Source organism: Equus przewalskii, chromosome 31 (assembly GCF_037783145.1).
Source record: "Equus przewalskii isolate Varuska chromosome 31, EquPr2, whole genome shotgun sequence".
Taxonomy (NCBI): Eukaryota; Metazoa; Chordata; class Mammalia; order Perissodactyla; family Equidae; genus Equus; species Equus przewalskii.
The window spans coordinates 25,561,834-25,586,810 of NC_091861.1; the positions used below are offsets into that span (position 1 = coordinate 25,561,834).

The 24,977-nt window shown below is 38.5% G+C and overlaps 1 protein-coding gene across 11 annotated transcripts in view; it reads right to left on the reverse strand.

Moving 5' to 3' along the window:
* DENND1B (DENN domain containing 1B) overlaps positions 1 to 24,977 on the reverse strand; it is a 244,053-nt gene that overhangs the window by 213,382 nt on the left and 5,694 nt on the right. For 4 of the 11 annotated variants that reach the window (XM_008538111.2, XM_008538110.2, XM_070602421.1 and 1 more), the window contains exon 2: positions 21,553 to 21,617. In XM_008538111.2, the coding sequence (XP_008536333.1) occupies positions 21,553 to 21,617 (65 nt within the window). Of the gene's footprint in view, positions 1 to 21,552; positions 21,618 to 23,243; positions 23,424 to 23,621; positions 23,773 to 23,984; positions 24,122 to 24,977 lie in introns of those variants that run through there. The other 7 variants (XM_070602425.1, XM_070602420.1, XM_070602418.1 and 4 more) reach the window with 4 other exon arrangements.

The following is a 24,977-nucleotide window of genomic DNA, read 5'->3' on the forward strand; positions in this document are numbered from 1 at the left end:
GACTCACCAAGAAAATGACAGAAAGCTCAAATAAATAAAATCAGAAATGAAAAGAGGAGAAATTATAATGGACACCTCATAAATACAAAAGATTATATGAGGATACTACAAAAAGCTCTATGCCAAAAACTGGACAATCTAGAAGAAATGGATAAATTCTTAGAATCACACAACCTTCCAAAACTGAATCAAGAAGAAATAGAGAATTTGAATAGACCAATTACCAGTAAGGAGATCAAAATAGTAATCAAAAACCTCCCAAAAGACGAAAGTCCAGGACCAGACGGCTTCCCTGGTGACCTCTATCAAACATTCAAAGAAGACTTAATACCTACCCTTCCCAAACTCTTCCAAAAAATTGAGGAAGAGAGGAAACCTCCTAACTCATTCTACAAAACCAACATTATCCTGATACCAAAACCAGACAAGGACAACACACACACAAAAAAAAATTACAGGCCACTATCACTGATGAACATCAATGCAAAAGTCCTCAACAAAATACCAGCAAATGAAATACAATACATTAAAAAGATCATACACCAGGATTAAGTGGGATTGATTCCAGGGATGTTGGGATGGTTCAACATCCACAAATCAGTGTGATACACCACATTAACAAAATGAAGAATAAAAATCATACGATCATCTCAATAGACATCAAGAAAGCATTTGACAAGATACAGCATCCATTTATGATAAAAACTTTGAATAAAATGGGTTTGGAAGGAAAGTACCTCAATCTAATAAAGGTCATGGAAGACACACCCACAGCTAATATCCTTCTCAATGGAGAAAAACTGAAAGCTGTTCTTCTAAGAACAAGAACCAGACAAGGATGCCCACTTTAACCAGTTATTTAACATAGTATTAGAAGTCCTAGCCAGAGGAATCAGGCAAGAAAAAAGAAATAAAAGGCATCCAAATTGGAAAAGAAGAGGTGAAACTGTCACTATTTGCAGATGACATGTTTTATATATAGAAAACCCTAAAAAATCCAAAAAATTTTAAAAATAATAAATGAATATGCTACAGTTGCAGGATACAAAATCAACATACAAAAATCAGTTGTATTTCTATACATTAACAATGAAGTAGCAGAAAGAAAAATTAAGAATATAATCTAATTTACAATTGTAACAAAAAGAATAAAATACCTATGAATAAATTTAGCCAAAGAGGTGAAAGACCTGTATACTGAAAACTATAAAACATCGCTGAAAGAAACTGAAGAAGACACAAAGAAATGAAAAGGTATTCCGTGCTCTTGGATTAGAAGAATAAACATAGTTAAAATGTCCATACTTCCTAAAGCAATCTACAGATTCAATGTAATCCCTATCAAAGTTCCAATGACATTTTTCACAGAAATACAACAAAGAATCCTAAAATTTATATACAACAAAAGACCTCAGATAGCCAAAGGATTCCTGAGGAAAAAAAAAACAAAGCTGGAGGTGTCACAATCTCTGACTTCAAAATATACTACAAAGTTATAGTAAACAAAACAGCATGGTACTATCACAAAAACAAACACACAGATCAATGGAACAGAATTGAGAGCCCAGAAATAAACCCACACATCTATGGACAGCTAATTTTCGACAAGGGAGCCAAGAGTATACAATGGAGAAAGGAAAGTCTCTTTAATAAATGGTGCTGGGAAAACTGGACAGCCACATGCAAAAGAATGAAAGTAAATCATTCTCTTACACTGTACACAAAAACTAACTCAAAATGGATTAAAGACTTGAATGTAAGACCTGAAACCATGAAAATTCTAGAAGACATAGGCAGTACACTCTTCGACATTGGTCTTAGTAGCATATTTTCAAGCACCATGTCTGACCAGGCAAGGGAAATGACAGAAAAAATTTAAAAATGGGACTACATCAAATTAAAAAGCTTCTGCACAGCAAAAGTAACCATCAACAAAATGAAAAGACACCTAACAACTGGGAGAAGATATCTGCAAATTATATATCTGATAAGGGGTTAATATCCAAATTATATAAAGAACTCACACATCTCAATAACAAAAAACTAACAACTCAATTAAAAAATGGGCAAAAGATCTGAATAGACGTTTCTCCAAAGAAGAGATACAGATGGCCAACAGGCACATGAAAGGAGGTTCAACATCACTAATTATCAGGGAAATGCAAATCAAAACTACGACATATCACCTCACGCCCATCAGAATGGCTATAATTAGCAAGATAGGAAATAACAAGTGTTGGAGAGGATGTGGAGAAAAGGGAACTCTCATACACTGCTGGTGGGAGTGCAAACTAGTGCAGCCACTATGGAAAACAGTATGGAGATTCCTCAAGAAATTAAGAATAGAACTACCATACAATCCAGCTATTCCACTGCTGGGCCTTTGTCCAAAGAACAAGAAAACACAAATACGTAAAGATATATGCACCCCTATGTTCATGCTAGCATTATTCACAATAGCCAAGACTTGGAAGCAACCTACGTCCCCGTTAAGGAACGAATGGATAAAAAAGATGTGGTATATATGCACAATGGAATACTACTCAGCCATAAGAAATGATGAAATCCGGCCATTTGTGACGACATGGATGGACTTTGAGGGTGTTATGCTAACTGAAATAATCTGAGTGAGAAAGTCAAATACCATATGATCTGACTCATTAAAATAAGATAAAAACACACACACACATTGGATCAGAGATTGGATTGGTGGTTACCAGAGGGGAAGGGGGTGATTAGATACATGCGTATGGTGACAGATTGCAACTGGTCTCTGGGTGATGAACATTATGCAATCGACACAGAAATTGAAATATAATGATGTACACTCGAAATTTATATAATGTTATAAACCAATGTTACGGCAACAAAAAATAAAGTAACAAAAAAAACATTGATTGGAGGATCAAATAGGTAATTCATGCGGAAAACACTTTCTAAAATACTTTCCAAATAGTGAACATTAGTAGTTGTAGTTTATTGCAAAACAGAAAAACATAATGGCACAGGACATCAAAACAATGAAAAGAGAAAAAAATCAGACTTCTAAAAAGGGGAAGAAAATTAGTAAAGGAGAAATGTGTGAAAAAATATATGTAGATACTGAGGGGAAAAAATGAGCAAAAACTAATAAGAACTTCCATTTTAAAAAATTGACAGTTGATTAGACTGACTCAAAAAAAAATAAAAAGTTATAACTTGGCCAAATAGAAAATAAAAAAATCTGATCATTATCTGCCACACATTGAGACCTACAGAATTTGAAATGTAAGTTTTCTATAAAAGTATCTTTTACACTTTTAATGAATAAGATGAATGTGACACAAGGCCCCTGCCATCAAAGGAGTTTATAGCTACTCCATAAAATATAAATAAGCATTCTCATCATCCATTAGTATACATTCTTTTAAATGCCTACTAAACACAGAGCACTATGCTATGCATATGGAATTCAAAGGTATATATGACACTATTTCTTGCTTTTGAAGAACTTACAATGTATTTGAGGAACAAACTGGAGTATCAACACAAATGTAAACCCAACTGTAAGAAGTGGACACACACGGCAAAAGGTAGAAGAACAGAATTATTACCCAGGAGTAAGAGAGATGCTGAATCATCATCCCTGTATCTGAGCTGCATCAGCTACAAGAGCAACTGGATGCTAAAATATAGACTATGGAGATAGAGCCGAGTACCTCCCGCTTTTGATCATGATTGTGCCAGGGAAGTGGAATTATTTAGTTACTAGGTATTACTTCACAAGCAATAACATATTAAATATTAAATAAGTTGTCATTCAGTACACCACTTAGTGAACACTGGATTCCTGTTGAAATGCTGCCAAACCTGACAGGAAAAGGAACCCATCAGGAAATAATGGCTGGCTCTATCAGCTTGACACTGAGTTCACCAAACCATTAATTAAAAAAAAAAAGTTGAAGGAGTAATTTTTTAACAACCTAGAGAGCTTCCCAAAATTGCAAAAAAAAAAAAAAGCTTAGTACAACCAAAGACCAGTTGTGAAAATATTTTTCATCAATTGATTCAGATTAGCTCTTCTTCATCATCTCCCTATTAATAAACAAATCTTCAAACTAGAAGTAGTCACATTTAAAGAGGATATTAAGACAGGCACTTTCATAAATTAAAAATGGAATTAAAACTTTATCATATCCAGTTATGATTATTGGATTCTCAAGCATTCAATCTTTTACTGAGAGTAGCAATTAGAGATGAGGCTTGGAAAGAGTCCAAAATCTAACAAATTTAATGAACCATCTATGTTTCTCTCTCATAAGATTATAACTTCCTTGATGGCTGGGTCGGTATCATCTCTGCATTCCTTCTAGCATCAAGAATGACATTGTATACACTCGGATTGAGAAATGGATGAATGGATGGACAGACAAACAAGCCATGAAACAAACAGATGTGTGTCACAGAGATTAAAAGTTTAACAGAATGCCCTAAAGGTTTGGGAAACTAACTGCTTATTAAAGACAGGTTCTGAGAATGTAGAAATGACACAGAATGTGAAGGTGACAGGAAGGGAGAAAGAAGAGGCGATTGCTATAACATAGCCTCCACACAAAAAGGAGGAAGAAAAAGGGCAGAGAGATGATACAAAGGCAGGCGGAAGAGCTAACAAAAGAAAAATGAATTAATGGAGGACAACAGACAAAAAGAAAAACAAGGAGAGACAGGAAAAACAGAGCAATAGTGAGAAATCAAGACAGAATCAGTACTCTTATGCCACTTCAGGGCAGAAGATATGCTTTTTGCTTTTTATCATACTTTAGGAATTTTAAAAATATATTGTGCTCACAAATGCAGAAGACAAGTTGTATTGCTAAAAAGTTAAACACAGTATAATACAAACCATCTTAGCAATTGACTTCCAAAACAAATGGGAAAAGAGAGAGAGAAGCATTAAGAGTTATACTGGCCATTAAGGTAAAAAACAAAGTTGTACACGATTTTAAAAGGAACAGAAAAAATTTGATGACAAGTATTATTTTTGTCTTGTTCTAGACAGACGTTGAGGAAAAGTTTATAGATTAGACGGTAAATTGATTTTAATTTCTTATAACATTTGTATAGCATTTTATAATTTGTCATTTTTCCACATACATTTTCTCACGTGATAACGTGAAACGGATGTTACTAAACCCATATTACAGATGAGGAAAGAGAGACATAAAAATGGATAAGTAATTTGCCCAAAGTCACATAGACAGAAGACAATACAAATGGATTTTAAACTCAGATTTTCAAAATTTCGTCATAAACTAATACCATTAATGAAAGAATAATATTTTCAAAGTGTAATTTTAGGAGAAAAAGGTCTTTACTTTTTCTCACACACCATGGTGAAAAGAAATTATAGAAGAGATAGGCAAGTGAAATTTTTCTATTCATCAAAGCAAGCTTAAATATTCCCATTTACAGAATTGATGGCATTAATAACAAATGAGGAAAAAATGAGAATAAAAGTCTTCAAGAATTTTTACATATCACTTACCTCAAAATTAACTTAAAGATGGAAAAGTTATCTTATAAACCGAAAATCTCAGGGAAGAAATTGGAAAGTTGAACCAGCTCACAGTACAGTCAAGAAACGAGCACACTATGCAGCTCTGTGTGCTGAATTAGAAAAACCTGCAAACTAAATCAAAAGCAGCAAAGAGAAAACAGTTTGCATGGATGCATCCATGTGCGTCCAAGGGAACATTTACATCAACATGCTGACAAACGAACTGAATTTCTCTGAAGGAATGGACAAGAAACAGTTAACTATGTATTCTCTAGGAAGGGTGCCAAGGGACTTTGGATCTGAGGTAGGAGGAGACATCATTTTTTTGTATTTCTCTTTGTATAACGGTAAAAAAATTTTATTTGTGTTTATTATTTTCTGATTTAAAACACTGTTACTAAAAAATGTTTTAAATAACGGCCATTGAAACAAATATAAATTTTAAATCACCACCAAAACAAATGTGTAACCTGGTCATAGGAGGTTTACTACACTAACATGCATTTAGAGATGACTGACGTACTTATCACGAAAGCAGACTTGTGAGCTGAGCTTTTCTTACGGGGACCAGTAGACTCCACAGAAGTGGAGGAAACAGCACTCTGGACAGAGCAGACAACACAGGACCACCTGAGATTTGTTTGGGGGTGAGTGATGTGAAGCAATAAAACCAAGTCTAAAACAGTCATCTGAGCCCAGGTCACGGAGGGTCTAAAACGCCAGACTGAAATGCAGACCTTATTCTGGAGACCGGGGTCTCATCAACATTAAGAGTTTGCAAGGCCTAGTTTGAGAAAAACTACAGTTAACAACAGAGACTGAAAGCCTGGCTGGACGAGACTGCCACATGTCCTGGTCATGTGATCAGAACAGCCAGCCCCACACTAGCAAAAGGGTGAGGCTCCCTTAGGTTCCATAGGAACGTGATAGATATGTAGGAAAACCAAAAACTCATTTGCGTTGATGATATCAGACTAGTTCTTCAAGAAAAGTGCTAGGAATTATCCTAAACATAGAGTCTAACACAATTGAGGAGAATATTTTGATAGTCAATTGTGATGGATGGCATTAACATACTCAGCTGCTACACTGTGGTTTTAGTCTGCAAGGCCAGAGGCTGTTTATTCATAGATGTTTTCCCAGCAATTAGAATATACTGCCATTAAACATTTAGCTTTGATTATTACTTAGGAAAAAAGTGGTACAAATATACAGACTTTCAGTACGTGTAGATTACTAACATTGAATTTTATTCGTTATCCTTTCGATTTAAAAAAAACCACTATGGGGCTGGCCCCGTGGCCAAGCGGTTAAGTTCATGCACTCCGCTTCAGCGGCCCAGGGTTTCTCGCCGGTTTGGATCCTGGGAGAGGACAAGGCACCGCTCATCAAGCCATGTTGAGGTGGCATCCCACATGTCACAACTAGAAGGACCCACAACTAAAATATACAACTATGTACTGAGCGGATTTGGGGAGAAAAAGCAATTAAAAAAAAAAAAAGATTGGCAACAGTCGTGAGCTCAGGCGCCAATCTTAAAAAAAAACCATTAAAATAGATGAATATGAAAATTGTTTATAATATTTATCAGAACCCATAATTAGAATTATTATTAAAAGAATATGCTAGGCCTTAGCCTGAAACAGAAAGAAATACTTGGATAAATGTAATATATCCCTCATTAATCCTTAATTATTATAGTCATCGTTAAATCTTGCAATTCACCCTCCTACCTTTGGAGTCAAGTACCCTCACTGATGGACACCATGTCATTATATATTAAATATATATACACACACTATATACATATCAAACATAAGCATCTAATTATTTCTTCTTGTGAATTATGAAAGGCATGTACTTACAATTTCTGTAAATTATAATAAAAATAAGCATTGTTCGAAAGCATATTTATACATTTTATTATCTCTATTGATCATCACAAGCTTTCTGGTAGAAAGAGAAAGGTTGTTATTGTTCTCATTTTAAAGACAAAGAAACTGAGGCTCAGAGAGGCTAAGAGTCTTATTACAAAGCCAGAACTCCAACCAAGTTCTTCTAAATCCAATCTAACTTTAGAGTTCTGCCACCCTAGCTAGCATAAAACAGCAGTGAACAAAAGCAGTGAATAAAAGAGCAGATTCTCTTCTCACCAAAGAAACCATAAAGAGAACATCCCAGCCTGTGTCCTTCTCATAGTTAAGAAGAATGAGGACAGGGGCTGGCCCCCCGTGGCCAAGTGGTTAAGTTCATGCACTCCGCTTCAGTGGACCAGGGTTTCGCCAGTTGGGACCCTGGGCACACACCTAGCACTGCTCATCAAGCCAAACTGAGGCGGCCAGAAGGACCTACAACTACAATATACAACTATGCGGTAGAGGGGCTTTGAGGAGAAAAAGAAAAAAAAAGATTGGCAACAGATGTTAGCTCAGGGCCAATCTTAAAAAAAAGAAAAAAAGAGAAGAGTGAGAATATAAAGATCTCCCCAACCCTGGGAGCCCCCAGGCCAGTTATCTCCTTATCATTGCATGAAATCCATTTGTCCAGATGTCCCTACAAATATTGTCATTTTCTGTGTGTCGTGACATGAATAAAGTTGAGAAACACTGCTATTGAGAAATCAGGAATATATAGAGTGGTCTTAAATAAATTAAATTTGTTTGAAAAAATATAAAATTACCTATAGAAAGAGATTTATATCAATAATGTCATACAATCGTGCTTCAAGGTTAATTGCTGGACTAAAATTAAATCTATAATATAGTAGTTCTCAAATCTTATCCATTACCACTCATATAAGAGACAATGTTCATATTCACAACCCACACTTATGCACATATCCAGATTTTGTCAAAGTCTAAATACATTTTTCAAGTAATTAACACTGGAATAATTTTTAATCATCAGTTATTTATCCTATCAGGGGCTTACTCTATCCTATAGCATTGATAACCTTTGGTTTACAATTTCTAGTGCTAACCATAGCTATGCCATTCCTTTAGCACTCACTCAAGAAACTCACATAGGAATGCAAATAAGAGCAATGTCATTATTGGGATAGCCTTGAATTTGCTATAATTTTTAACCATTCACACATTGCAATGCTTCGTGTGAGTTTACAGAGAACTCATAACCAATTGTACCATACCTCACAACTGATAACATTCCCACTGAAAATCCTACACTTGTATAATATTACTCTTAACCTCACCTCATTATCATTCCTTCAGAGATACGAACCTCTAGTTTATTCTCATTCTAATAACCTTCTAGCTTGTCAATATTAACTCTTAGAAATTTGAAAATTTACACATATATGGAATTCCTACTTCCCTGCTGAAGTTTGTGCATGTGAAAAATTTGGAAGGAGCGCAGAAAAAGTCACATTGTAACTTCCAAGTCCTGCCTAATCCCTCTAGATGCCACCAAGCCTTTAAATGAGTACTGCCAGATTTAACGCCACAAATTTTTATTCTCTGCCAAACATCCTTCTCAAAGTGAAACTAACTCATCAGCCCCAAACGCATTAGCATCTTCCTTCCTCCTGGTTTCTGACACTTCTGCAGTGTTAGCTGGGGAACCTGGAAGTTATTGTGTGACCTTCCTTCATCAGTCCTTTCTTCCAGGTTGATCACACACCTCAAAACAGGGGGAAAAGTCAACACTGACACTGAATTTCTGTTGAAGTGATCATGCCTTTTTTCAAATACTTTACAACCTCAATATAGAAACCAAATAAAAGTTTATCTCTATATAAGCCCTTTACAGTGCAGCTTACAAAGCACCTTCATGCCGTTTTGTATTGGACTCTCATAATTCTTGAGATATGTAGCACAAAACTTTTGATACTGTGAAAAGTGAAATCAACAGAAGCTAAACAACTTGACCAAGTCATACAACTAAAAAGTAGTGAAGCCAGGACCAAAAGCCATGTTTCAACTCTTAGTCCAGTATCTTTCCACTCCACCATGATGTCTATAAGGTGAAACATTCTGTTTTATCTGTAAAAGGATTCCAGGCTTTAGGTTTTTAGAAAATCACGTCATGAAATCCATTTGCTTCTGTTAACCTTGAAACAGAGATTTAAACACCTATTCACATTCAACCCAAGTAGTAAGCATTAGTTTTATTAGTGTGTGTCTGCACTGAGAGTTTCTACAACAATTACCTTTCATAATATTCAACCTCCTCTACCAGCTTTCCTAGTCTCATCATTAGAAAAACAAAAAAGGTTCAAAGGGCACTCTATCTCAGAACAAGAAAGTACAACTTTTTCCAAACAAAAGAAAGCATTTCATTAAATGCTTTTTTTAAACAATAAAAGGAATGAAAACTTTTTAAAAATCAAATAAAAGAAATTAAAATAAAATTATGAGAAAAAAGAAGCAAAGTACAATTAAAAGTAAAAATAAAAACTAAAGAAGGGGCCGGCCCTGTGGCGTAGTGGTTAAGTGCAGTGTGCTCCACTTTGGTGGGCCAGGTTCATGGGTTCATATGCCAGGCATGAAGCCACACCACTCATCAGCCACGCCTTGGCAGTGCCCCACAAATAAAAGGTGGAGGAAGACTGGCGCAGGTGTTAGCTCAGGACTAATGTTCCTCAAGCTAAAAACGAGGAGGACTGGCAACAGATGTTAGCTCAGGGCTAATCTTCCTCAGTAAAAACAAAAACAAAAAAACCTAAAGAATTAAGCTAAAACAGTTCAAAGGAATTAAAAATATTAAATCTCTAATGAATGAAAGAATAAACACCAAATACATCAAAAAAGTAAAAGTGAAACAAAGCAAAAGTACAAATTCCAAAATTTAACATCTTATGCAGATGGCATGAGGTTGTGCAAAGAGCTAGCAGGCCTCCACTGGGCCAAGTTGCTAAATATAGATTCCAGAAGGAGAAAACATGGCCTTTGGTCTTTCTCTTAGGTGCGTAAGATTCTACACTCCTGTCCTTGTGGGTTAAAACATATCTGTGTGGGAGGAAGACATCTCTTAGAGAGCACTGAGCTCTAGCTGAGTCATTTCCTCCAACCCATAAATCAAGCAAAAGCATCCAGCATCTATTCTCCTTAATCCTAGCTTTTAAATTAAGAGCTTTAACTCAGAATAAGTATTGACAAGTCCCTTAATAATAATACATAAGCAATTTCTGTGTTTTGACAAATTAAATCCAGCCATATCTAAAAAAGGTAAATTCTAGTCATATTTAAAATTATATTTTAGAGTAAATATAAATTATTTATGTTAAATCTGTAATACATACTACACAATACAAATTATACATTTTCAAAGCATTAAAATACCATAAAAATATAAACTGTAAAACATGCTAAATATAATTTAGTCTTACTGTAATGATTTACAAGGCAATTCAGAAGTGTTCGGTGACTTCATTTTCAATACGTGACCACCATTGTGAATACAACACAAGTATGAAAGTAGTAGTATATGCTACAAGGTTTAAGGTAGAAAATTTGAAATAAGAGTCCTCTCCTCCCTTCTTTCCATGTTCCTCTACAAACAAAATCGTCACTGCCAATCTGAGAGAAATGAGTCAAAAAATTACCAAAAGATTTTATAAATTCCCAAATCGAGGAAATTAGAAGTGAACAGATTTCCTAATGGCTTTGTAAAGAGTTTTGGACAGCTGCACAAGCTTCAAATGCCAAATTTAGGACACATATAAGGTACTGTACTGTAGATTCACTTATGCCTTCAATTATTAAGCTAAAAATGAAGTTAATGTCTACAAGTTAAAATTTTAACTTTCAACTGGAATTTATTTTAATATTTTGACTTTTAGAGTAAATATTGTTACTAACAAACACAATACTAACCATTAGAAACTTGGAAACTAGTATTTTTGCACATAAAAATTCTCAGCTTACTATTTCTTCTATAATATGTCTAAACCTGTTCACAGTGAACACAACCAACACAATCTTGATGAAATTGCGTTGCCCCTCATTGTCAATGACTAATCTGCAGATATTCATCACCAAAATCACACATTTCATAGCAAAACTACAACTCCAAAACTTAGTTCTCACATCCTCTGTTGTAATAAAAAAAGATACATTATTTTCTAAAAGTCAAGTAAATTAACCTCATTCATTGCTTATAATTAAACAGAAATACTATTTTAATTTCTATAAAAGTGTAACAATGACCAAAAACTTGAAAAAAATTTCCCAAATAGTACATGACTTCCTCTTCCAAACAACATAGCCAAAATACACTGGAATCTCAAAAAAAAAGACATTTAAGAATCCTTTCTTGGGGCCAGCCCTGTGGCCGAGTGGTTAACTTTTCGCGCTCCGCTTTGGCGGCCCAGGGTTTCACCGGTTCGGATCCTGGGCATGGACATGGCACCACTCATCAGGCCATGCTGAGGTGGCGTCCCTCATAGCACAAGCAGAGGCACTCACAAGTAGAATATACAACTTTGTGTGTTTGGCGGGGCGGGGCTTTGGGAGAAGAATTAAAAAAGAAAAAGCCCTCTTCTCATCCATTAAAAAAAAAAAAAGAATCCTTTCTGAACCACTTCCATACAAGTTTACTTAAGAGTAACTACTGTTAATGCATGGACCCTGAGGACAGATGGTGTTCCTGTGTGTTAAAACACTTCTGAACTTATTTGGGTTTCATTTCAACGAATGTCTTCTGCACAAATTCTTAAGTTATTTCAAATAAGCTTTCATCAAAATTAATAAGTCTAAATTTTATAATTACCTGGAGACAAAATGTTAAAGGACTGCTTAATTTTAATTAATATAAATTTGAATAGTAAACACATCCTTATGCTGGTGCATTTCTGCTACCAAACCAAGACAAAATTATGTTTGAAATGACTAACTTCTGGACACTTAATACATTTGCAGAAGACCATCAGATGTACTAAACTGATAGTTCTACACTTTATTTTCAGATTCAAATGATAAATAAGAAGGAACTGAAAGAGGAAAAGGCTCTATCTGATCTTTACCAGTTCTGCCAACTAAGTCATAGAGTTTGTGGTTTATCAACAGTTCTACTAAAAAAACTTTTTGAAATGAAGCATCTATTGCTTATGATGATAAAAATCTACAGCCTTTCAAAGTCCTTTACATTAAAAAATTTTTTTAAGAAATCTAAAATAGGTATTGGAAATACAGCACAACGTTTTACTAATTTCACTTTAACAACAGAATATAACAAGCAATTACTAAACATCATCCATATGGAAGGTACCTTCTGAAAATCTACAAGAGATGCAGAGATGTTTGTCCTCAAAAACCTAAAATCCAGTGGTTAGCTTAAGTCAGGGAAATCAAGTTCAAGTTCAAGATAGCATATAACTGTCACAAGGCAGATATCGAAAGGATTACCACTCAGCAATTTCTTTTTATATCTTTTACTTCTCAAACTGCAATTTCACAAATTTCACCTGTTCAATGATGTTGTTATACTTTTAACAAAGAAATTAATTTAAGAACAAGTATCAACCTTTCAATACCCTTTACAATTTCCATTCCTTTTGTTTAAAATCCATCTCAGTACCTTCAAAACATTGCCTCAACAATTTAACACATACTTTGAAGACAGTTTGGGTCAGACACTGTTTTAGGCTCTGAACAAAACAAAACTAAACCCAACAAACCCTACCAAGGCAAATTACACTACAGCAGAGAGTGCTTCTTGATCACCTTCATTAGCTAAAAATATTTATATCAAAAGCAATATACGTATTCTTTACTCTTAATTATTCACACAAGATTCTGAATAGGAACTAAAACTCCAACTAACTTTAGAAAAAGATAACCACCTGGTACCCAACTGAGAGCTGACAAGATAACTAATTGTGTCTCCTCCATCATCTCAGGACTACCCCTGCCTCTCCTCACTCCTCTCTCTCACACTGTCCCCCAGGTAACACACACAGAGCTCAGTTGGGTGCCCTCTTCCATACTCGGTGCTGTATACTGTGCAACCTCTCTTACAGCCCTGACTACACCATTACAATCATTGATTTGAAACTGACACTTCCTCTCCAAGAATGTCACCTTCATAAGTGCTTCTCACCTGTGCCTGACACATAACTGGCACTCAAACGTTCACTAAACGAATGAAAGAGGGCTGACTACTTCCTATGGGCTTTATGCTCTTCTTCCCATTGTCATCTTTTTATGTCTGTCAAAAATTAACATAATATCACAACAACTCTGGTCAAGCCTAGAATGAGTCAGGGATTTGCTAAAAGGGTGGCTATCTTAAAATTGCTGTGAAAAATTTCAATGCTATTAGAAAAAGACGAGTATTTTAAAGGCAGCACAGTGCAATGGTTAAGAGTTCAGGCTCTAGAATCAGAAAAACAGGTTCAAGTCCCAGTTCCAACTCTTCCAGCTGTATGACTTGGGCAAGTAATTTGAATTTTCTGAGCCTCCATTTCCTCATTTCTATAAAAAGAATAACAGTCTCTGCTTCATCTGGTTGTAGTGAAGACAAATAGGATATGTAAGCTCTTGGCATATTTACTGACATATGGTAAATACTAAATAAATAGTAGTTTTTATTACTACTTCTGTAAAACATCTAACTGCAAGACCAATCAGAGAAAATAAATCCATAAATAAGGCTCTGTAACCATGATGCTACAGCTTTATTTCCTTAACTGAGAACTTATAAACAAACAAAAAAAAGTCTTAATGAAATTCACTGAATACTCTGTATTTACACTTATTAAAGCTGTTGATCACAAATTACAAAAGGAGTATCAATATAGATATTGACAGAGGTACACTTGATCCTTAGTTCAGAGTTCTTTTCCCTACAGCAAACTGCATCTTTTTAATTAATTCAAGTTTACAAGGCTTTCTTTAAAATTAAAATGCTCCCTTGAGGGCTGTCTATCAGTTGTTCACACCTCACCACGAATTACTTTAATCAGATAAATACATTAAGTAATACCACCTACTTAAAGGAATTGCTATTTGAAGAGTAATGAGAAGAGTGCTTGGGGTGGAGCAGGCCTGTATAATGCTCATGGGCAGAATCTTTATGCAGTCACCCAGCATTACCACGACAATGGCACCTGCAGGGTGAGAGCAGAGGGGCTCCAGGAATTATACAAGACATCAAAGCAATTCCCCTCCAATGAGTGAACTAGGTGCTCTTTAAGGAAACTTCCAGTTCTATTATTCTACTGTTCTCTTCTGGGGTCTCCTAAATACCTGTACTCTCCTAAATACCTCTAAAAAATCAATTCAGGAGCACCTTCCGCAAGTTCCCCCACAAGACCAATGACTGACCACCACACAAATGTGAAACAAGACACCCTTTTCTATAGATAAAATTAAATCACTACCTTGAATACATCAACTTATCCTTAATTCACATAAACAAAGAGTCTAACTATGCCCAAAATAAATACAACAGGGAAACCACTCAACCTAACAATATAGGAACACTGCAGTATTTCAGGAGTTTCTCAAAGCTATCTTTAATGCTTTCTAGCTCAAATGAAAAACGTTAAATAAAAAAACACCTCTCCTAGTTTCCATAATGTTCCTTTAGCATAAGCCTAAGAGTTTAAAAGTGAGAAAAGTTTTCGAATGATAAATGTTAAAACTTATTTCCAAGGAATAAGGATCCTTCAGAATTGATTGAGAACATACTTCACACTTACTCCCTTTGAGTTTCATTGTCATTTAAAGTAACACCATGGCTGCCTAAAGTACCCCAAAAATGCCTATTGCTAATATTGTATACACAGGTTAAAATGTATATTTTAAAAGGTAAATTACTGTCCTCTGACTTGCAAATTGAAAACAAAAATTTGGAGGCATAAGAAAATCCTTCAAAGGAGAGAATATTATCGAAAGTCTATCAGGAACATGTTAGCTTGAAAGTCAAGAAAACAAGAAAAAACCAGAACAAACTGGTGGCTCTGTGGCAAAACACCGTGGTCAAACAGCAGTGGAGAGGACACCAACATGAAGAGACCACACAGAGGCACCACCTCCCACATGTCACAGTGAGAATCATTCACACGAGAAATCAAGAGGTCACCTTGGATTAAGGCAGCAAAAATAAAGAACATGTGAAATAGAAGTACCTAACAAGTTATAATCAAACTATTAAAATATAAACTTTAGGGGACAGCCTGGTGACACAGCGGTTAAGTGCACATGTTCCACTTCGGTGGCCTGGGGTTCGCCAGTTCGGATCCCCGGTGCAAACATGGCACCACTTGGCAAGCCATGCTGTGGCAGGCGTCCCACATATAAAGTAGAGGAAGACAGGCATGGATGTTAGCTCAGGGCCAGTCTTCCTCAGCAAAAAGAGGAGGATTGGCAGGAGATGTTAGCTCAGGGCTAATCTTCCTCAAAAAAGAAAAACCAAAAAAAACTAAAATATAAACTCTGCAGCATCCCTATCAGAGTAATTATCAACAAATACCGAATGCTGAAATTTGATTTTTACACTTGCAGGCAGCTATGTGGAAGGTGATGTAATGTACCACAGCCAAAAATAAAAGTATGGCTATTCTGAACTATTTTCCATGTAAAACAAAAAATGGCACATCTCAAAGATAAGGTTAGTCTAGAGAACACATTAAATTTTGTCCCCGATTAGCAAGGATGAGAAAATAAGAGTTTCGGTCTTCTTAACAACCTAGGATGTAAAGTTAATACTTTCAGTCAAGATCACTCTAATCTATCCTAATGCATCTGGATTGAGAGGGACTCAGAAAGAGTTCTTTCATGAACACAAAGCTAGAGCAAAAACACAGTAACCAGATTTTACTCACAGATTCCTTCCACCTTGAGCAATACGTAAAGTCTCCTAAACCACTTTATTGTGCACGTGATTCATCAAAGTTCTACTTTCTAAATGTTAGGATTTTATTAAGTTTTAGATGTGTGTGGATGGGTGTACATGGGTTTAAAGGTCGCCTCCACAAACATACATATAGAGCAACTGTCCCAATAAATCTTGTGATGTGAGAAAAGAGGAGAGCTGATGTGGATCCTGAAGCGAAGAGCTTGAGCACAGGATACCCCAAAATGGCCCAGTCCAAGATATATATGGTCATGTATTTCTAACACCCCTGCTACTGTCATGCCAGCACACACTTAAGACCACTTCTAAAACCAGCAGCTCTCTGTGAATTAATCTAATCAACATTCATTTGATCAATGGCCAGGTACTATGCTAGGTCCAAGTTCTTTTGTTCATTCTGTAAATATTCACTAAACATGCCATATACTGTGCTAACCTTTTCTATAAGGATGCAAATTAATAAGTCATGGCCCGGTTCTTGAAGAGCTTACTTTAGGCATGGCAAACAGACACTTAGATATGTCTTAATATACAGACATATCTCTATGTCTATCAATTATCATATTAGACATCTGTATAAGAACACAGTAAGAGCTAAAATAGAGGCAGAAGCAAAATGCTGTGGATTCTGTGTAAATAGTATCCCTACAGATGAAAAGTTATCAAATAGAAAAGTGAGCTTAGAAATACCTCCTTTGTGCAGAGCACGGGGGATACTAAGTTAGGATTCTTTGGCGTAAGGTTCTAATTTAAGAAAAGAGTAAGAAGCAGTTAAACTGTTAACACAAGCTAGAGATCAGAAAGATGGATAATGTGATACTGGGTTGGATGGGCTGATAACAGTGGAAAGTCGGCAGCAAAGAGGGATTTGTTCCTAAGAGAAATTATTCTAGGTAAAGAGAAAGGAACAAAGAAAACAAGATTTGCTAAACGTGTTGAAACGACTAATGGCTAGAACTGTTGAATCAAAGAGTCACTAAATACGGAGATGTAAATCCTAAAAGAGAAGAGTAGGGGCAGACAGGGGAATCTCCTGAGCGAGCATCAATAACCACAAGGAAAAAGCTCAGTAATTATTTCATGTGGAATAACACTCAATTCATTAATTTCAGGGAAGACACTGTATTCCTGTTTTAAAAAAAATACCTGCACCATATGTAGTTTATACTCTAGTATTTCCTCACATGATAATAAAGTAGCGACACTGAGCTTATGTGAGGTCATTACACAATGAGAGGCAGCAGATTTAAAAACAACATTAAATTTACTAAAAAGAAATAGATTAAAATACAGACTCTGGAGCCAGTCCACTTTGGCCAAGTCTCTTCATTTCTCTATGCTTCAGTTTCCTCATGTGCAAAATGAAGATAAACATTTCATAGGATTTTAGTGAGGCTTAAACAGTACATGTGAAATATCCAGAATTGTGCATAGCACAAAGTTAGTACTACATAAGTACCACCTGTTGCTGCTGCTACTACTACTGCCACCTACTACCACTACTACTACTATTATTACTACTACTACCACCACCACCTACTACTACCTACTACAAGTACCACCACTACCACTACCACCACCACCACTACTACTTATTAACTACTACTAATAATAACTACTGCTACTAATTACTACCACTACTTACTACTACTACTACTACTATTAACTACAACTACTACTTCTTGGGATAAGCTAGCAACAAAACATAAAAGAGAAAGCTAGGGTACCAAGGCCATTGCCTGGAAGAGAAACCCTGAGAAGAGGCATCTCTAATCTTCCACTGAGGAAGAGTTACTTTTCACGTCCCTCAAATCCTGAATCACTCTGGGGACGGCAGGGACAACATGGTAACCCTGAGTCTTGTTATTCGAATTGAGGAGAGGCCAACACTGCTGGCTGCACTTCCTGACTGCTGGGAAGCAAGAAAGTCAGCAAAGAGAGGAGCCACAACAGCAAATAGCTTGGAAACCTACCAGGAAGAGCATTAAGACCTAAATGTTGGTGCTTCACTCTCGGACAGTTGGAGCAGAAGTTGCTAGGGAAGTAGTCCTGCCAGGGAAACATCTATGAAAAGACACCCCAACAACCCATCGGACACCACCAGAACCAATTTTACTAACACAACAGGCACATGCTAGGGAAACACTATCTGAAATTTGTGGGGCCCTCCTTGTGAAACTACTTCCCAGTGTTCTAAAATGTATTGTTTTCAGAAAATCAATGTAATGCCTTTGAAATAAGTCCAAATAGCAACAGATCAGATGAAGATCATCACCTTACAGAACTAGCTATACTGAGTTATAGTTCAACTAATGCCATTTCAAATCACTAACTAAAACTTAGCTAATAACAATTTGTCTCTGAAGATATTTATGATCTAAATTATTCACGATAAACGAAAGAACTTAGAATTTCTCTATTAAAAAGTGAACAAGAAAAACATTCCAACTATATTAATGTAATATCACCAATCTTAGCATAAACCAAGTTTACCCTGAGCATCATATTTTCTACAGGATCAAATAGATAGTCATCAAAAAATACACCAGTATTCTGAGAAATAATTCATTCAAAAAATAAAGCAAAATTCTGAAAAATGCAAACAGTATTTTAACTGAGTTCCCAACATCTACTCCTTGCCAGTTGTTCAGTAAATCAATCGTAATAATCTTGCTACTCACCCCTCTACGACTACCCCACCAATGAATATTTTAGGCAAGCTCAGGCCCATGCCAACTTGGGCCACTAGGATGGAATGTTCTGGGGGATTCTGGGAAAAGAATTTCTGGCTCTAAAAAGAGCGCCATGAAAAGCCAGTGTCTGTCACCCCCACAATCATAAAGGAGAAAGGAGAGTTCCAACTTCTCTGACAGCCATCCTATAACTACAGGAATCTAAGCCATCCAATGATACCATTACTCTGGGTGGCAGAGCCGAGGTGCAGAGGGAATCTGGATCTTTGATGACCTGCTTCTAGACTTTCTCTTATATGAACTATCAAATTTTCTAATTATTTAAACTTGTTTTATATTTGTACCCTAAGCATACTAATTTACACATTTTGTTTTCCAATCCATTACTACATAACAACGTCATCTGTGTTCATTCAATGTTAGCAAAAAACCTTATGCTACTTTAAACAAACTGATGCACAAATCAGACTCATTAAAATAAACAGATTTTATTGACAGTTAAGTAGTAATATTCCAATAACTTTCTTTAATGATTTCTGGACATTTTTCCCTTTAATATTTATCAATAAAGTAGAAAATTAATAAAAATACTTATAAACATCCAACTCTCAACTTGACATAAGATTTCAGTTATATAGCAGCATTACTTTTTGGAGCACAAAAAATATAACTTGTAGACTCTAAAACATTAGTCATGTTCGTACTATTTAAGTCACAATCAAAAAAAGAAAAGCTGCTAATGCTTTTTACATAACTGAGTTTAGCTTTTTAAAAAAATCTTTAGAATTTGCTGCCAATCAGCCATATTAATGGAAAACATGGATGGAATGGATTAATTGCAACCTATATAGAGAGAGGCCAAAAGTGTTTATTTTAACCATTTATTATATTTCCAACTTCACCATGCTGGATAAACTGTCAAAATACAAATGAAGAGGTTTCTAACAAGCATTGATTTAAACAGTAACAACAGCACAAGGCAAAAAGGTAATAAAAGAAGAGCAGGAGTAGATACGAACTGGAATAACTAGTTCCTGGAAATGCACAAGGGCAGAGGAGGGAGGAAGGAGGAAACCTCTCAGAAGTTTTTAGGGAAAGGTCACACTCTCTGTGACACATCCACAGATGAGCTGTTATACAATGCAGATCGATCCTTCGATCAAGATCACTTTAGCACGCACTTAAAATTACAGAGAAATCATGTTTTCCAAAGGAATTTAGCCTGTTTTACAAACACATCAGGTGAGCATTACTTCACCCACCTTAGCTAATGTTATGGTGGGTATTTTGACGATTTATTCATACCATAAATACACTATAGATTTAAATTGGAGCTGAAAAAAATAATGTATCCTTTTGAGTCTTCAAAGAGAACTTGGTTGGGCCCAAAAAGAATGTAAGTGGACAAACTTCAATACATACAGGACAACAAAAGATAAGCTTTTTAATCAGAAAAAGCTCCCTACAACCTAGGATCACTCCTTGTTGGGGGACAAACCAGACCACAGCTGTTGTTCAAACAGGCCAGGAGTACAGCAGGTAGGGCTGGTGGAGGCAGGAGCGTGTGTGACTTCCTACCTAAAATTACCCATGCCCATTTCACCACAGCTGGGCTGGGCTCCTCTATTTTAAGGTATGCAGCTCCAAATTGCTTAGGAGCATATAATTGCTGGCCATCTTCTGGAACTAGAGCGTCAGCAGACCTTCCACCAAGCCTTTAGAACGAACAGCTAAGTCTCCACAAAACCCACACTTAATCATCAGGCTATCTAGGGCCTAAGTACATACACTGCAAGTAAAATCATACACGGGAGATGTCTATGAAAACATATCACACAGGACACATTAAAAGGAAATAAGCAAGAAGACAGATCTCTTATGTATTCTTTTCCACCACCCCTCCCTGCCACACACGTACATATGACAAAGTTAGGGAAAAACTGACAAAAATCACCATACTAAAGGGTTCTTGTCTTTTCAGGAAATTATATAGAACTGACAGCTGAAACCCTTCCAAGTAATGTCGCACCATTGTTTACGTGCTATGCTACTGGAGTAAATCCGACAGAAGGGCCTACGCAGTCTGCTTTCCGGAAACATTAGAAGGGAACTGGTGTGGCTCCCATTTGCAGTGGCAGGAGAATTTCCACTAATGTTTAAAAAAGGAACCAAATTTTCAAAGACAAATGAAAGAAAATGAAAAGGCATGCCCTTCCACAAAAACTAACGATAATTTTATCAACGAATGGGAAAGCTGAGTTGTAAGTTACATGGCCTTAACATACAACACCCGAAATTTAACCCTCACTGATTAACATGCACGATTTCTACAATCCCAAGGTAAAGACCTAGCATCTGTTTTATTACCAGTAACTTGAGCCAGTAGATGCAGAGAACACATTTAGCGCTATCATTATCCTGAGGCTATTACGTCCCGGCGGTCTACAACATTAACGCTTGTTTTGACAGACTCAATCATTTTAAGAATCAACAAAACATACCTACCTTCATTTTCAGAGGCATGACATCTCACTTTCAATACCAGATCAAAGGTCCTTTCTGGATTCTCCCTGAAACAGAAAAAACTTTGTTTTATTTATTTCCTATGATAAATAAATAAGCATCTGTACAACGTGGACACTTTCTTAACTCTAAAAACCAATCTTGTTCTTGTCTCAGTAGATCCCACATGACTATCTGACCACAACATAGCAGAAACGAGCAAGTGTCTTCCCAGTTCACCAACGTGAGAGAGTTGAGATCTAGGAGTTCTGAGACTTGGGCGAAAAACACAGAACCTCCGAGCCTGTGTTCTCACCTATAAAGTGCCTGGTTCACTTTACAGAGTAATTGTGAGGGTTATAAATCAAATAATACACATGGAATCACCTCATAAAGCGTTAAGTGCTGGATAAATGTAAAGCACTGCCTTTATCTCCTTGAATCAAATCAGAAAGCCAGGACGTTCCTGTCTCTAACTTTCCTTCCCAAACCTTCTTCAAAGGACTTGCAATCTAAGCGTAAATGATGAACTCCACCTGCCACGTTCCAGACACCCCAAAACGTTCATAACGCTCCTTAACTGTGCCACTTTGCACACACTTTGCCTGAGATGTAACTACTGTACTGAAGCACATTGAAAGTAGCAAACTCTACAGAGACTCCAAGGCTAACAAAAAAGTCCTTGTTTTATGTCAATTCTCAGCGGGGAAACTGGACATCTGCCTCAATGTTAGATTTTCCCTACAGGAACAGTGCGTTTGCCCTTGCTGCCTTCAGAAGTTCGCTTCTTTCCTGAGTTCTCAGACGTTCAACCTATTCAATTGGTTTAATTTCAAAAACCGAATTGAAACCTATCGAGACACTTTTTTTTCAAATTACAGTTCCGTTTTATCTCTTTCTGCCAGAAGATAAAAGATGAAGCCAAGTCTAATACCACAAGGCCCACGTGACCAAAGTGTTAACATATTCCAGTGACTGCTAAGGAGACCTTCGTGTCTTTGTACACTGGCTGCTTTTAATACGTACTTCCTTCAAGAAACTCATGCGAGTTTGGCTTCTAAATAAATATTTTTTTTAAAAAAAAAATTTATGATAATCTAGAAACAACAAGTGACAAGCCATGTAAGTTAATTCGCAAACACCCATTTCCTCAGCCCTCCCACTATCAACTTGTTTCAATGTGAATAATCTGGACTCAGCTGACCTCCTTCCTCATAATCCAATTAATGCCAAAAACCATACATATTTCTTCAATCACTTACCCCAGCCCCCACGATGTCAAACACTGGGGAAAACCATTCTAAATCACAAATGTTCCTATTTCCCTAATATTCTCTAGAATCTCTCTGAGGTGTAAAAATTGCTGATTTCAATGAAACCGTGAAATTTAACAAGCCTCTGGCACTAATACTAATATACATGATTTTTTTTTAACTCCTTGGGGGGTGGGGGTGGTAAAGAGGAGGTAAGGGAAGAAACCAGAATTCTCTGCAAAGTTTCAGGAGAAAAATATAAAACTCACGCCTCTCGGGCACCCCAAACAAAATCACCACAGCGCTGCCAACTGCTTTTGACCTCATCTCCCTCCGAAAAACGCCTACCGCTGGACTTCAGCAAGCACATCAAAAAAAAAAAAAAAAAAAGACCATCGCATGGGATACCATTTTGCAAGCACCGCGCCCGTAAAAACACACCTCCGAGGCAGATCTCATTTGAAAAGCAGAGAGCATCCGAAGCAAACGGACACACGCACAGCTGAAAATGAAAGGGTGCCCCGCACGCCGGGGAGACGCTCCGAGTGACAACCGCTTCACCTCACGGCTCGCTCCCTCCCGCCCTGCGGACGCCCGCGAGACGCGGCGCCCGTCGGCCCCGGAGGACACACCCGGCGGGCCGGCGCCCCTGCTCCCCGGGGCGGCCGTCGACGCGGGCCGGGGCCGCGGGCCGGGCAGGCTTTGCGGCCTAGCGCTGTCCGGCCGGCCGGCCGACCCCCCGGCCGCCCCGGGAAGCGTGAGGGCCGGGGCGCTGAGGAGGGCCGCCCCCGCCCGGCCGCCCGCCCGGCGCCCACTCACTTGGTCCTGCAGTCCATGGTTACATGTCGCGGAGGGCCGGCCGTCCCCCGCGCTCCGAGGGTCGCGCCGCCCCCGCCCCGCCGGGAAGACGCTGCTCAGAGCGGCGGCGGCGGCGGCGGGCCCATGCCGGCGGCGCCCCCGGCGCTTCCCCGCCCCCCTGCCCGCCCCCCGGAGCGTCTCTGTGACAGCAGCAGCCGAGCGCGCCGCCGCCCCCGCGTCCGCCGGCCGCCGCCCCCGCCGCCCCCACGGCTGGGGCCTCTGGGTTCCGGCGCCCGGGCCGCCCGGCGCGGCGGCTGCACCTTCCGCCAACCAGGAAGTCGGCGCGCGGGGAGGGGGCGCGCGGGGGCGCGCGGGCGGCCTCACCTGGGCGCGCGGGCGGCGGCCGCAGCCGGAGGAGGAGGCGCCCGGGGGGGTCGCCGGGGAGCGGGGGCTGGGGACCCTCTTCCAGCGTGGCCGCCGAGCCAGAGACGCCAGGTGCCCGTGCGTCCTCCGGCCCGGCCCAGCTGGCCTCCTCGCGGGGTGCGGGCCAGGCTCCGCCCGGGGCGTCAGGGCTGCAGCCCCGGGAAGCAAAGTCCCTGAAAAAGCAGCTCGCCTTGCAGAATCTTCCACAGCGTGTGCGCACGGAATCGGAGCAGTAAATAATTGGTAGTGATGGATGGAACCTTCGTTTTGGGGCGTTTCATGTCCTTTCAGATTGCAAATTCGGAGCTCAGGTTGACTCTCTGGACTCCCCGCCTCACTCCAGCCGTGGGCTGCTTGCTGCTGTCTGAAATCCCCCTCCTGATTCGGGAATGTTCGGACAAGTGCACCTGCTAGCCGGCCCCGCCACGTAGCAAAATGCTCGTGCTCCCCCCGGCCTGCACATGTGTCCTATACCACGGACTGCAGCGGAACCCACAACTGACTTTTGGACCCTTTCAGTAGGGACAGGCCTCATAGGGGGCAACCCAGGGAGCTCAGAAAGGGCGCGACTGAAGCCCAAGGGGGAGAGGGGCTCATATAAATAGCTGACATTTACAGAGCATTAAAATAAGCAGGTTATATGCACCGTCTCAGGACTTGCCATAACTCCAGGTGGTTGATACTGTCATCAGCATTTTATAGATGAAGGAACAGGCCCAGCTAGCCCAATGGGTAATGGCAAAGCTGGATTTGAGAGCAGGTCTGCCTGATGCTGATTATTTACTTCTGCCTTATGTTGCCTCTCTGCTTGTCCTGCTGCCTCACGTCTAGGCTCCACGGAGAAGACATGTAGAAAGAGTCGGTGATGGACATTCAAAAGTCTGCCCAGGGTTAGGCTGTTACAAAGAGTTCTTCTGGAGAAGGCTTCACTCAGAAACGTTACCACCCTTGACA